At 38.7% G+C, this 15,543-nt stretch overlaps 1 protein-coding gene across 12 annotated transcripts in view; it reads left to right on the top strand.

The window, feature by feature from the left end:
- Arhgef9 (Cdc42 guanine nucleotide exchange factor 9) overlaps positions 1–15,543 on the top strand; it is a 308,119-nt gene that overhangs the window by 245,955 nt on the left and 46,621 nt on the right. For all 12 annotated transcript variants that reach the window (XM_057759313.1, XM_057759302.1, XM_057759306.1 and 9 more), the window contains one exon: positions 4,546–4,725. In XM_057759313.1, coding sequence (XP_057615296.1) covers positions 4,546–4,725 — 180 coding nt within the window. The remainder of the gene's footprint in view (positions 1–4,545; positions 4,726–15,543) is intronic.

Raw genomic sequence — 15,543 nt, 5'->3', positions numbered from 1 at the left:
TGTTTATCTAGTCTTGATTTAATTTTGGTATGTGCTACCTATCAAGAAAATTGTCCATTTCCTTCAAATTTTCCAATTTTGTGGAATACAGGTTTTTGAAGTATGACCTAATGATTCTTTGGATTTCCTCAGTGTCTATTATTATGGCCCCCTCTTTGTTTCTGATTTTAATAATTTGCATATTATCTCTCTGACTTTTGATTAATTTGGGTCAAGGTTTGTCTATCTTGTTGATTTTTCACAAAGAACCAACTCTTTGTCTCATTGATTCTTTGTATTGCTTTCTTTGTTTCTATTTTATTGATTTCAGCCCTTAATTTGATTATTTCCTGTCATCTCCTGCATGAGTTTGCTTTTTTAGTTGTTGTTGTTGTTATAGAGTTTTCAGGTGTGCTGGTAAGTTGCTAGTGTGAGATTTCTTTATGGAGTCACTTAGTACTATGAACTTTCCTCTTAGCATTGCTTTCAAAGTGTCCAATAAGTTTGGGTATGTTATATATTCATTTTCATTGAATTCTAGGAAGTGTTTAATTTCTTTATTTCTTTCTTGACCAGGGGTCATTCGATTGTTCAATTTCCATGAGTTTGTTGGCTTTCTGCAATTAGTGTTGTTGTTGAATTCTAACTTTAAGCCATGGTGATCTGGTAAGATACAGGGGGTTATTCCAAATTTTTTTGTATCTGTTGAGGTTTGCTTTGTTACTGAGTATGTGGTCAAATTTTTCCTTCTTTGGGTTTTGCTGGTGTTGGATCATCTATTGTCTGTGTTTTTGTTGGTGTAGCTAGCTTCCTTGGTTTGGAGTTTTTTCTTTTAGTACTTTCTGTAGAATTGGATTTGTAGATAGGTATTGTTTAAATCTGGTTTGTCATGGGATATCTTGTTTTTTCCATTTATGGTGATTTAAAGTTTTGTTTGGTATAGTAGTCTTAGCTGATGTCTGTAGCCCCTTAGTGTCTGCAGAATGTCTATCTATGACCTGGCTTTCAGAGATTCCACCGGGAAGCCAAATGTAATTCTGATAGATTTACCTTTATATGTTACTTGGCCTTTTTCCTTTGCATCTCTTACTGTTCTTTCTTTATTCTGTATGTTTACTGCTTTGATTATTATGTGGCAAGGGAACTTTTATGGTCCAGTCTATTTGGTGTTCTGTAAGCTTTTTGTACTTTCATAGGCATGCTCTTCTTTAGGTTGGGAAATTTTCTTCTATGGTTTGAAAACAGTTTCTGTGTCTTTGAGCTGGACATCTTCTCCTTCTTCTATCCCTATTATTTTTAGGTTTGGTCTTTTCATAGTGTCCCAGATTTCCTGGATCTTTTGTGTTAAGAGTTTGTTGGATTTAACATTTTCTTTAACTGACAAATCTATTTCCTCTATCGTATCTTCAGCACCAGAGACTCTCTCTTCCATCTCTTGTATTCTATTGGCTATGCTTGCCTCACATCTATCCAGATTTTCCATTTCCAGAATTCCCTCAGTTTTTGTTTTCTTTATTGCCTCTATTTCAGATTTCAACTGAGCCATTTCCTTTACCTGTTTGTTTTTTTTTGTGTGTGTGTGTGTGTGTGTGTGTGTGACTTTCTTTGCTTGCTTCAAGCAGTTTGTTGATTTCTTACAATTTTTCTTTTTCAAAATTCAAACATTTTGTTTATTTTTTTGCTTTATACCCTTCAAATTTTCCACCTCCTCCCCTCCTCCCATTTCCTTCTTCCTCCCCCTCCCCCTTCAGTCCTAAGAGAGGGCAGGGTACCCTGCTGTGTGGGAAGTCAAAGGCCCTCCCCACTCCATCCAGGCCTAGGAAGGTGTGCATCCAAACAGACTAGGATCCCAGAAAGCCAGTACATACAGTAGAATTAAATCCCAGTGCCATTATCAATGGCTTCTCAGTCAGCCCCCATTGTCAGCCACATTCAGAGAGTCTGGTTTGATCACATGCTCCGTTCATTCCCAGTCCAGCTGGCCTTGGTGAGCTTCCCTTAGATCAGTTACACCGTCTCAGTGGGTGGAAGAACCCCTCGTGGTCCTGACTTCCTTGCTCATTTTCTTCCCTTCTTCTGCTCTTCAACTGGACCTTGGGAGCTCAGTTCAGTGCTCCAATGTGGGTCTCTGTCTCCATCCATTGCCGGATGAAGGTTCTATGGTGATATTCAAGATATTCATCAGTTTTCCTCTACTTTTTTAAGGGAATTTTTCATTTCTTCTTTAAGGGCCTCTATCATCTTCATGAAGTTATTTTTTTTTTTTTTTTTTTTCCTTGCTGATTTTTTTATTAATTAATTAATTTAATTATTAAAGATTTCTGCCTCTTCCCCGCCACCACCTCCCATTCCCTCCCCCTCCCCCAATCAAGTCTTCCTTCCTCCTCAGCCCAAAGAGCAAGCAGGTTTCTCTGCCCTGTGGGAGGTCCAAGGACCACCCACCTCCATCCAGGTCTATTAAGGTGAGCATCCAAACTACCTGGGCTCCCACAAAGCCATTACATGCAATAGGATCAAGAACCCATTGCCATTGTTCTTCAGTTCTCAGTAGTCCTCATTGTCCATTATGTCTGCTTTATCGCCAATGGGGTGTTCATGTCTTGCTGATGTAGAATCACTAGTTTCTGGTTCTTTATGTTGTTCTTTATGTTGTTGTGGTTATTTTATTTTTCAAGTCAGAGTTTCTCTGTGTAACTGCCCCGGCTGTCCTAGCTATTGTAGACCAGACTTGCCTCAAACTCACAGAGATCTGCCTGTCTCTGCCTCCTGAGTGCTGGGATTAAAGGCGTGCGCCACCACCTCCTGGCTGTTGAATGTATTCCTACACTGCCATTGCCCATCTTTTCCTCCAGTGGGGCTTGTGCTTCAGGAGATCCCTCTCCCTCCAATTGGTGCAGGTGGGACTTGTGGCTTAGGTAGTAGCTCTTCCTCCAGGTGCAGGCATGTCTGTGCTGCTGATGGATGCTGACATGACTCGGAAGCTCCTCCAGGCATAGATGGGGCCTAGACTCAGGTGGTTGCAGATGCCTTGGGGAGAGGTTAGGGGTATGGGAGGCTGCTGTCAGGTCTCTGAGGCTTCGCTGAGTGGAGTAATGCATGGGGTGTGCCTCAGGGGTCTAGGGCCTAGTGGATAGGGCCCTCCAGCTGGGAGCCCAGACACTCCCTCTCCACGTGTAGGCGGGCAAGGCTCTGGTGATCTCAGATGTTGTGAGGGGTGGTTGGGGTTTGGGGAGACTGCTCCCAGATCTCTGTGGCTTTGCTGCGTGGGGGTGGGGCAGGGATGTTCCTCCAGGGGCTAAGGCCTAGAGGAGGGCCCTCCCATCAGGGAGCCAAACACCTCTCCAGGTGAGAGCAGGGTCAAGACTCTGGTGGTCTCAGATGATGTAGGAAATGGTTGGGGGTGTGGGAAGGTTGCTCACAGGTCTTTGTGGTTTTCCTGGGTGGGGGTGGGGCAGGGATGTTCTTCAAGGGGCTAGGGCTTAGAGATTAGGGCCCTCCTGCCAGGGAGCCAGACAATCACCTCTCCACGTTGGGGTAGGGCCAAGACTCTGGTGGTCTCAGATGCTGTGTGGGGGTGTTTGGGGATATGGAGAGGCTACCCTCAGGTTTCTGGGACTCTGGTGGGTGGGGTGGGGCACTTCTGGAGTAGGCTCTAGCTGGGGAACCAGATACTTCTCTCCAGTCCTAGCTTCCTCTTTTATAGACATTACTTTCCATACTGGTGTTGAACTCCATCACTCTTGCTGCATTCTGGATATAATAAGATATTTGGAGCTTTCCTTAAACTTTTCAAATGGGAAGAATGGACATAGCTATTATCTATTTTCTGAATTGATATCTCAGGGAGTATGCTATCAAGGCCGAATGCTTTTGTCACCATTATGTTAGGACTTTCTTATCAGGCAATGAATTCTTTTCCATTCTCCTTTCATCACCGACATTCTGTAAGTCCTTGTGAATCTGAAGCAGAAGGGGAATGAGTTCAAGGCGAGTTCAGGCTACATAGACTTTTTCTCAAAGTAAGGAAATAATGGTTTCATTTTTTTTCAATTCTTGTTTCTTTATTGGAGATTTTTGTGCTTCTACCTTGGTTACTAGATTGTTGTCCATACATGCTATTTTAGTAACTTTTGCTTTAGCTGAACCCATTCACACCTTTGGTATTTTATTCCCTATCAACAAAAACTAAGATACCTTTTGGTATTAGAAACTTATTGAACTCAGGTCTTGGGTATTCTCGGCAAATGTTCTGCCACTGAAATTTATCTCCATCTTCCCCTAATATTCTTAATACAATTAATACTAAGTACGATCTAGGTCCTGGAAAATGGCCCTTGGTCTTTTGTTTCTTTTCCTCATCCAAAAAGAGGGAAAACAAGCATTCCAGTGTAATCATAGTCTGAAGAGTTACTAATTTAATAACTCCCTTCACTAGAGCTCCATTCCCCCATATGAAAATTGGAAATAAGTATTACCTACCTACTTCCTGGAATGAAAATGATTCTCCATGTGCTTAGAAACCAGTAGGGGGGACATCCACATCCTGAGCTTTTCCTTTGTCTGCAGGGCTACCTGAAGCAGTGCCGAAAGAGAAGGGACATGTTCAGTGATGAGCAGCTAAAAGTCATCTTTGGGAACATTGAAGACATCTACAGATTTCAGATGGGCTTTGTAAGAGACCTGGAGAAGCAGTACAACAATGATGACCCCCACCTCAGCGAGATAGGACCTTGCTTCCTTGAGCACGTAAGCATCTTATTTTGTTGATTTTAAAAGCAATGTTAGAGAACAATAGAAGGGTATTGAGATTTCTGGTTCTAGTCAGTTGTGGTGCTCTGGAGTGGGGGATGAGTTGTTACATGACTGATTTTGACCCTTCATCTTTAACAAGGTTAGAAGGTTTATAACTTGTTTAGGATAATTTTTCTTTGCTATTATACTCTCTTCTCTCCCAACCTTTTAGGAAGTTATCAAGAGGATTTTTTTTTTTTCTAACTTCTCTTTTCTTTTCCTGTTGGGTTCAGCTTCTTTGAGAGCCAATATTTGGGGCAGAATTCAATATATTCACTGCATAATTTGAAAAATAAGACAAGGCCTAGTTCTCTAGAAAGTAGTTCCTGAAAAGTAACGAAAAGTCACAACTAGAGTATGAGAAGTGGCAAGTGTAACAAAAGGAGCCATGGGTTTAAAGTAAGCAAACTAGTGACAATTTGGTACCTGTGCCTGAGCTTACTGGGTAACTTTAGCTCTGTATCTTCATATAGAAGGTGAAAAAAATTTACAGTGATACCTTTGTGTTTCTCTCTTCTGTGTATTTCTCATAAACAAATTAATTTTTGATAATATATTTTAAATTTATTTTATTATTTTATTTACATAGATATTTTACCTGCATGTGTATCTCTGCACCATGTGTATGTGTATGTAGTACCCAAGCTGGCCAAAAGAGGACTTTTACTACTAATGGTTGTGAGCCAACCTGTGGGTGCTAGGAATTGAACCCTCATCCTCTGGAAGACCAGCTAGTGCTCTGTATTGCTGAGCCATCTTTTCAGCCCTATAAAGTATTTTTTTCAAGAGATTATATATACATGTGTATCAAAATTCAGGCTATACAGAATAAGTTCCTGGGGGCGGGGGGTGTATGCTTTGTTTATGGGAATGTGTGCTAAAGGGGTCTTCTAGACAACTCTTGTATTCAGTGATTTGCTAAGAAATCTGAAATAACATAGTACATAGCTTATCCATGACTATGCTTTGTTATAATGAAACAGCTAAAACAACCAAGAAAAGAAAAAAAGAGAACACCTGGCCGAAGGTTCTAAGAGTTGTATGAAATGTCTCTAAGAAACTAAAGATTCTGTGTCCAAGATTTCATGGGGGATTGATTATACAAGTACCCTTTATATAGCATTGCCAAAATTTCGGATTTTTGGAAGAAAAGCATATATTTTATATAAACCACATTGCTTCTTCTGTCTGGCACAATGAGCCGTTGTGGCCAGGGCATGGTAAGGATCCCTGTTGGTAGTCAAGTTCTATGATGCTTGCGAAGGGCGAAGTTTTCAAGATCTTTCTACATACAGGACTCCGAGACCTGATACGGTAACTCTTTCTGCACAGTATATTGACTAGTTCAGCCATTTCAGATAATACCAGAGTAGTTTTATAAATATTACACATGAGTATGACCTAGTAGTTCCATCCCAAAAATTATAGCTGAGAGACACTATAAGAGATCCAGAATGCTCAGGCACAAAATTGCTGAGTGCATTCAGTGCTGTGTGAGCTAGAGTGAAGTCAGAACAACAAAAACATCAGATGGGACATTTTGTTCTTAGGTATTACATAAGAGCAGACTAGATATATGTCCTTTATAGCAACACATAGATATCAGTTGCATGTTAGGAAAGCAGAACACAGATCAATGTCTTCAACCAGAGGTTTCCTTTTGCATTGTCATGTGTGTTATCAGCATTCTTTGGCTCCATCTGCTAGATGCCAAATATCGTTTTCCTGTCCAATAGTTATAACAACCTGTACATGTCTTCCTGCATTGTCCTATGTCCCCTAGGGGATAAGAAGACTCTTTTATGCTTTAATATGTTAATGTTAATATTTTATTAATTTGAATTGAATAGTTTTCATATGATAAATGAATGTTATAAAACTGGGATAAATATTTGATAATGATATACTATTCATTTGAAATATTGTTTTGCCTTCAAAAGTCACATTGTTCTAGAATGTATTTATCTTTATTTTATTGTTGAGAATGTATTGGGTATAACTTACATATAAGGTTCCCCAATATGAATTATATATGGCAGTTAATTTTTTAGAAATTGCAAGTAGTTATGTAACTACAATTCTAATCAAGAAGTGGTGGTGCATGCCTTTAATCCCAGGACTTGGGAGGCAGAGGCAGGCAGATCTCTGTGAGTTCAAGGCCAAGTAAGTTCCAGGACAGCCAGGGCTGTTACATAGAGAAACCCTGTCTTGAAAAATAAATTAGAATATTTTCATTTCTACATAAAAGTTCTTATCTTTCTTTTATGTTTTAACCCCAGGTTCCTTCAAACATTGATATGCTTTTCATTATCACATTACTGCTTCTTCTAGAATGTCATATAAATGAAATAAAGTGATAGGATCTTTTGTACATGCCCTTTTTCACTTAACACAATGCCATTCATGATGTGATAATTCTACCAGTAGTTGATCTTTTTTACCTCTTCACCAGTTAGTGAATATCTTGGTTGCTCCCAGTTATAAATACTTACAAATAAAGTTCCTGTGAATATTCTAGCATAAGGTTTGATGAAAACATAAATTTTTATTTTCTCTTTGAAAAATAACTAGAATTAGAATAGCTAGGTTGCTTGTAATTTCCATAATTTTATAAGTCTAAAACATTTCCAATGTTATGCTATTTTACATTTTCACTGCTGATATTTTGTTTCAGGTGTCCTATATAATGATTAACATTTGATGTTATTAATTTAAAATGATCATCAATTTCATTAAGTAGAAAGTGATATCTCATTATGGTTTTGAAGAATTTTTAAATTAATATTTTGGGTTAACATACAAAGCAATGAATTTCATTATGGTATTTTCATACCTATCTATGTGTTATTATACTTTGTTCTAATTTGCTACTCTCTCTCATTGTCACCCCTATGGCTCCTATATGCTTCTGTCTGGTTTTTCCTTCTCAGTATTGTTTTGGTTGCCTATTCACAATCCATCATGTTTCAATAGGGATTTTATAATAGTGTTACTTTTTATGAGAATGATATTCTACATTTTGTATGAACAAAATGTTTTTCTTTGATGTTGTGTTTTTATTTTTATTTTTCCTGAGGCATTTTTTTCTAAGTTACTTTTTCATTTCTTTTTTTACCAACTGGTTATTCAACAGCATACTATTTAGTATCTTAGTCCATTTTATATTGCTATAGCATGATAACTTCTAAAGCAAAGAAATCTGTTTCTTAGAGGTATGGAAGCTAGGAAGTCCCAAAGCATAGTCCTACCACAAAGTATGGCAGGGATCTTCTTGTTATATCATAGTATGGCAAGGACATAGGAGCACATACAAGACAGAAAAGAATGAGTTAAACTAACCATTGGATGTTGAGCTTATAGCTACATAACCAACCCACTTTTGCTCTACTAACATTGGGGGTGGGTAATGAGGGGAGATGGCAGATCTTAAATATCCCTCTTCTTTACTTTGAAGATTTATTTTTATTTTAAAATTTATTATTTAAAATGTAGCAATTAAAAAATCACACACTATAATTAACCAGACCCAAAGAATATACAATTCAATGACTTTCTTAATACTATTGCAATGTCACTTAAATTTCAACATAAAATTTAAGAGTGTGCATTCAAATCAAAGTATCCTTCCCTTGGCCTCCTAAAACCATTATTTATATGCAAAATCCATTTATTTTACCAGTAATTTCTAGGTTTTAGCTAATTACAGCACCAACTCCAAAACTCAACAGTAAGTCTCATTTAAATAAGTTATGAGTGTAAGACTCAAAGGACCCTTTATCTTGAGGCAAATGAATTCCAGCTGTGACAATGAGATGAAAGTAAGTTATCTACTTCCAAAATTTATCATCTCATCATCTCCTGTCTACTATGTACCTGCTGAGAAGTCTGTTTTTTTATTTTCTGTTATAAAACTTGAAGTATTTTCATTTTGTATAATCATTTACATGGTGCTATATTACTGAAGAATATTTTTATAAAAGTACGTGATATAGGTTGACCATATCCCCCATATTCTCCATCTTCTTCTTTCTCAACCATCTTCCTCCCATCAGTCTTCTTGTTTTCCTAGACAGCTTCCCTTTTGCTTTTATATCACACACACACACACACACACCTGACTTTAGTAATCTCTATAAAATCTAGGAACAAAAATAACGAAAAACATGCAATACTTACTTTCTAGAACCATTTGCATCAATTTTCTGAAAATGACATAATTTTATTCTTTATGACTGAAGACATTTTTATTATATATATTGTGATATATTCTTTTTGTTTATATTTTAGCAATACAATGCTTTTATTAATTCTTAGAGAATTTCATACACTGTATCTTGATCATATTCATCTACAACTCTTCTCCCTAGCTCCTCACAGATCCATCCCTCCTTCTCCCCACACTCCACTTCATATTTCTCCCTCTTTTCCTCCCTCCCTTCCTCCCTCCCTCCCTCCCTCTCTCTCTCTCTTCCTTTCTTCCTCCCTTCCTTCCTTCCTTCCTTCTTTTTACTTCTTTTTCTTTTTTTGGAAGAGACTTTATGGCAGCAGATACTCTAGTTCCCTCGATCTTACAATCTTTTGCCCCGCCCCATGGTGTTCCTTGAACTTTAAACGGAGGAGCTGCGTTGTGAATACATTAACTGGGAGTGGACACCTGTCCTACTTAATTTTCTAGGCTGAGATAAAACACCATGACCAAGACAGCTTATGAAGGAAAGTGTTTCATTTGGGCTTATGGTTTTATAAGGTTAGAGTGCATAATGACAGAGTAGAAGAACAGATAAGAGCTTACTTCTTGAGCTGCAAGTAGGACAACACACACACACACACACACACACAGTAGGGATGTTGTGAGTCTTTTGAAACCTCAAAGCCTTTCCCCAGTGACACAACTCCTCCAACAAGGTTACACCTCCCAATCTGTCCCAAACAGTTCCACCAGCTGGGTACCAAGTGTACAAACACCATAGCTCCCCATGGTCATCTATCTCTGAATCTTTTCCAGTTATAGCTTTCTGCAGTTATCTCTATTTACTACAGAATGTAAGTTCTAATAAAGTGTAAGAGCTATATTATATGTGTATATAAGTGTAAGGATTTAGAGTGCTGTTAGAGAGTATACTAATTTTAAAAATATGGCAATAGTATGTTGTCCTCTAGGTTTCTTGGCCTCACCAGCAAAGATACTTGGGTACATTTATAGTGCCAGGAATTAATTCCTTTCTACTGAGTAGACATTATGTTCAATTAGGTGACTATTAGTTGTCTCCGGATATAAGTGCTACTATCGCACCTTTGGGGATATATTGCTGTGCTATTTATTGTTGTGGTTTGTTGAGATTACAGCTGATAGGATAATTGGTTGCCAGTCTCTACTGGTGGCTTGCATGGATCCTTCCAAAACTATGAGTGCTAGTCCTCAGTGATGATGATTCTATGTCAGATCCAGATCCCTTCCTCTAAATCCTGTGTCCAGAGTTTGTGGTATTTTCTGCAGTAGGGTCTTACTTATTTTGTGAAAGACACCAAGGACAATGACAGTAGCCTATATTGTTTTAGGAGTCTCTGACTCCCTAATCTGCATCTCAATAGGACATTTCCCATGCCTAGCACGGGGGGAGGGGGGGGATGTTAAATAGTGTATGTATTTGGGGAGAAAGAATTGTCACTTCAACTGGCATCTTTAATTAAAATATTTGTAGATGCGTTATATATAGCATATGTATACACACATAAACTTATGTATATATCACATGAAATTTTGTGTAGCTATAAAATAATATAATGCCCCTTGGCTTTTTCACATATACTTAGTGTTATTTATGCTGCTTCTCTCTCTCTCCCTCTGTGAGGGTTTCCTCTTACCCTGGGTACTTTTTCCCTAGCCACTTTGCCCCTTTCCCCCTTTATAGCAACTGTGTTCTATTGTTCTCCTGATTAGTGTTCCCTGACCCACCTCCCATGGCCCGTTTTTACTTTCCTAATGTCTGAAGTTACTCCAAGTTATATACTCACATCTATATTTTTATTCATTGTTCTGACAGACACCTAGGGTGAGTGCTTGCTATAGATTGTGGCAATCTGCACAAATCCAGATAATGAGCTAACTAGAGTGGCAAGGGAATGAAGAAAAAGACAGACACAGATACAGAGACACAGAAAAGCTGGGATAAGGTTGTCTGGGCTCTCTTATGGAGAAACCACAGTGTCCTGAAGCTCAGTTTGTTTTATATGGTTAAACAGGGAGGTGAGGTTATTACATAAAGCTGGAGAAGGAGGCAGAGCTTAGGTATACAGCTGAAAAAGAGACAGGTTTAGCTAATCTCAGTAGGAGCAGTCTCTATAGGAGAGCTATCTTCAGGCTGTAAATATCCAGGAAAAGAAAACTACAGGGGACATTTTCTATACACCCCGTTAACATTCACATTTGGACCAGAGGAAGGCCTTGTCATCACCTGGGGAAGGCTTTGTCACTCCCATGGGTATGAGGCCTTGGGGTCCTTGACATGGTCATGCATCTGTCAAACAATACATACCTTCACCAGAAATTCCCTGGCACCCTGCATCACCCCTTTCTTATATTTTCAGAATTGATCTACATGCTTAGTCCAGAGGCAGCATGCTGCCATTCTTGACACCAGACGTTAAGGATGATAGAAAAAGAAAGAACATAACAGTTTTTTTTCTCAGTAGAAAGAAAAGGAACATTTTCACAGGTTAAAAAGATTGAAGTCTCAAATTGTGTCAAAGATTGTTTTTGCAGTAACAAAAGGGAAACCAGTCTGATCAAAAGCATTGTGTTCTTCTAGGAGGTGCTGACACAATTGGGACATATCCATGCTGTTATTATTGTGGGTACAAGCACAGAGGAGGTGGATTCTAATTAATTCCCAATTCTTCCTGTCAGAATCTCAAGGCTCTAACATACCCTGAATAGTTGATCAGTGCCTATTGGGACCCCAGGTGGTTAGAGAAATAATCCTCCAAATAGAAGAACACATTAGTATAGGTTCTGGCTTCTCCTGTGACTGGTTTTACCTGCATGCACACATCAGAAATAATAGCTGTTGCATTATTTGACTCAGGTTGTTAAAATAGCTGGTAGCATTTATTTTTAATTTTTGAGTTTATAATATAAAATTACCTGATTTATTTATATTATAATTACTTTGCTCCTTTTTTCCTCCTTCCAACCCCTCCCATATAACTCTTTTTACTCTCTTTCAAATCTATGACCTCTTTTTCAGTAATTGTGATATATATATATATACATATATATATATATGTATGTATATGCCTAAGTACATAAATATAATCTGTTAGTCTATAATGTTTCTTATATGTATGTTTTCAGGACTAGCCATTTGATACTAAATAACCAATTGGTGTGGTTTTACCTGGGAAAGATTATTTCTCTAGCTCTTAGAATTCCTTAGCTTCCCGTGATTCTTTGTGTAAGATTGAGACTTCATGAGCTTTCGACATTAGCTTTGTTATTGTTGTCCATATTCCGCTCTTATTTATGCTGTCATGTTGCTGAGACGTTATGGGTGTGGCTTCTGACATTCCTAGGAGACAAAATCTTACAGCACACTCCCTGATCCTCTGGCTTTTACAGTCTTTTTGCCCCTGGTTCTGCAATGATCCCTGAGCTTCAAGCACAGGAGTTGTGTTATAGATATATGTCTTGAGAATGAACTCCACAACCCTGCATTTTCTGTCATGGTCTCCATCTGTTGCAAAGAGAAGTTTCCTTAAAGATTTCCTTTAAACTACTTATGTATATTTATGTACACATGTGTGTGTATTAATAGGTTGTCAGTTACACAGCAAAGGATTAATGTTCACAATATATAAAGAACTCAAAATTAAAAAAAATCAAAACAAACAAAATATGACTCATTCTGTAAATGAGCCTGGGACCTGAACAGAGAATTCTCAAAAGAAGAAATAAAATGTCTAATAGATATCTCAAAAGTGTTCTTTTCCCCCTAGCAATTAGGGAAATGCAAGTCAAAACAACTCTGAGATTTTTATCTTACCCCAGTCAGAATGACAAAGATCAGCAAAACACCTGACACTAAATGCTGGAGGAGATGTGGGGAAAAGAGAACCCTCCATCATTGTGGGTGGGATTGAAAACTGATCCAGCCACCTTTGTTATCAGCTTTGCTCTGTGGTTTCTGCTTCAGCTCTTGCCTCCAGGTTCCTACACTGAGTTCCTTCCGTGACTCTCAGTATTGGACGAATGTTGTAAGAGGAAGTAAACCCTTTTCTCTCCAAGTTGCTTTTGGTCATGCTGTTTATCACACCAATTGAAACCATAACTAAGACAATGTACATATATTTAGAAATATCCTCTTCTTGTACCACTCTGAACATACAATAATAGATAGCTATTATTTAAAATATGTTTAATATATTTAAAGTACCCTTTAAATAATAACCATTCTAGGAAGGGAACTCAAGATATCAATTACTGTGGTCATGAGTGGATAGGAAAAATGAAAGTGAGACTAGTGACTATTATTGGATTGATAGGTCAAATGTGAAGAAGGGGAACATCAAAAGAAAGGGCATCAGTAGGGACAAAGGGGATGAGGCAGTTTGGGGGAAAGGTAGAATGACAAGATTAGAGTAAAGGAATGCAGTCTTCAAACTTTCCCAGTTTGAATCTAAGGAATCTAAGCCAGAAATCTCACAGACTCATAGACACTCTGTATTTTGTAAAGGACTATTAAATAGAAAAATGGAGGGGATTAAGAAGAGAAAGAGAGGGAACCAGAAAAGGGAACAAAATGTGAGGGTGGGATGGAGGGAATGGAGGTAGGAAGAGGGGAAATGGGGAAAGAGAAGGAGAGAGATATAAGAAGAGGGAGAATGGGAAAAAGGAGAGGGAGAAGGGAGAACCAAGCTGGCATGCTAAATTGATGTTGGGTATTTATTAAAGGAGGAATAAATGTGAAAAAGACAAGACTAGATGGAAATGCAGAGTCTAGATTGTCTTCCCTGTTCCACTCCTCCAGTCTCCCCAAACAATGCTCCATTCTAGGCTACCAGATGCCAGTAGTGCCCTTTTACAGTCCATTGTGAGCTCAGATCATGGATGTTGGTCTTGTTCGTGGACATTCCTTCATGGATTGGGTCACAATACTAATCACCTTTTGGGGGTGGTCTTTCAGTATTCCATTTTACAGTAGTGGACCTCCTCTGACATGTCCTTCCTGATGCCTGGCTCACGGTTTGGATAATGTGCCTATATTCTCCTGCAGTCTCTGGTTCTGATCATATTTCTACCTTGCTTAGGAGACACAGGAGGATAATGATTCAAGACCAACCTAGGTTACATATTAAGACCTGAATATTACTTTCCTATATTTTCCAGTTGAATTGTTTCAAAGACCCACATTGCCCCCCACCCCCTGCCGAAACACCAAGGGTGTAGCAGGTTATGAACATATTTGTTGACTTCTGAACAACAACATCTAGTCTCAAAAAACCATGACCTCCAGCCATGGCAAAGGGAACAAACAACAATATTGGTGCACGTTGACTTTTTGCTCTCCATGTTAAATACAGCAGGGCCAATTTCAGCTCCTCAGGTATCTGAATGTCGGTATGCGATCGGTCCAGTGTTATGTGCCATGATATGTACAGAAAAATCCATTTGATGTTTCCATCTAATCCTCAGAGATGTTTTTGCCTCAGTTCTCTGCTCATCTGTGTCATGCTAGGTGCTGTTTCCCATGCCTGATCCACGCTTAAGACATGGAATCTGAGAAATCTTTTGATCTTTATCAAAGTTTCCTTCCGTGTAATGTTCTTTTGTTTTTCTGCTTTTAGAATTCTTTGAGTTTTGTGCAATCTTTTGGTGAACTCTACTTTTTTATTATTATTATACTAGAGATCACTAAGCCTCTTGAACCTAAACATTTGTATTTTATCCCCAGATATGGGGAGTTTCCAACCACCATTTCTTTAAATGTGCTCTCCTTCTCCCCACCCTCTCTTTCTCTCCTTCCGGCCCTCCCTCCATCCTCCCTCTCTCTGTTTTTCTTCTGGAACTTGAGTTTTACAAATATTAGATTTCATTGGACCACGAGGGGTGCACCCACACACTGAGACAATGGGGATAGTCTATTGGGAACTCACCAAGGCCAGCTGGCCTGGGTCTGAAAAAGCATGGGATAAAACCGGACTCGCTGAACATAGCGGACAATGAGGACTACTGAGAACTCAAGAACAATAATGGCAATGGGTTTTTGATCCTACTGCATGTACTGGCTTTGTGGGAGCCTAGGCAGTTTGGATGCTCACCTTACTAGACCTGGATGGAGGTAGGGGGTCCTTGGACTTCCCACAGGGCAGGGAACCCTGATTGCTCTTTGGGCTGACGAGGGAGGGGGACTTGATTGGGGGAGGGGGAGGGAAATGGGAGGTGGTGGTGGGGAGGAGGCAGAAATCTTTAATAAATTAATTAATTAATAAAAAACAAATATTAGATTTCTTCATTGTATCCTATGGATCCTGTAAGCATTTATTTATTTTCTCCCTTTTCCATTTTCTCCTCTGGGTAGTTTCAGGTGATCTTTTGAATTAATTTATTCCTTTTCTGCTTGATGTTGTTTTCCTTCTAAAATTTATTTTAGTTCAGTAAACATAGTCTTTGGCTCCAAATACTTTATTTGGTTCTCTTTTTTTTTTTTGGTATTTATTAATGTCTTCGACTTTTTCTTTTGATTTTGTACTGTCTTCTGATTTTGTTGACTGTTT

This window comes from Chionomys nivalis, chromosome X, assembly GCF_950005125.1.
Source record: "Chionomys nivalis chromosome X, mChiNiv1.1, whole genome shotgun sequence".
NCBI lineage: Eukaryota > Metazoa > Chordata > Mammalia > Rodentia > Cricetidae > Chionomys > Chionomys nivalis.
This window is presented reverse-complemented; position numbering and strand designations above follow the sequence as displayed.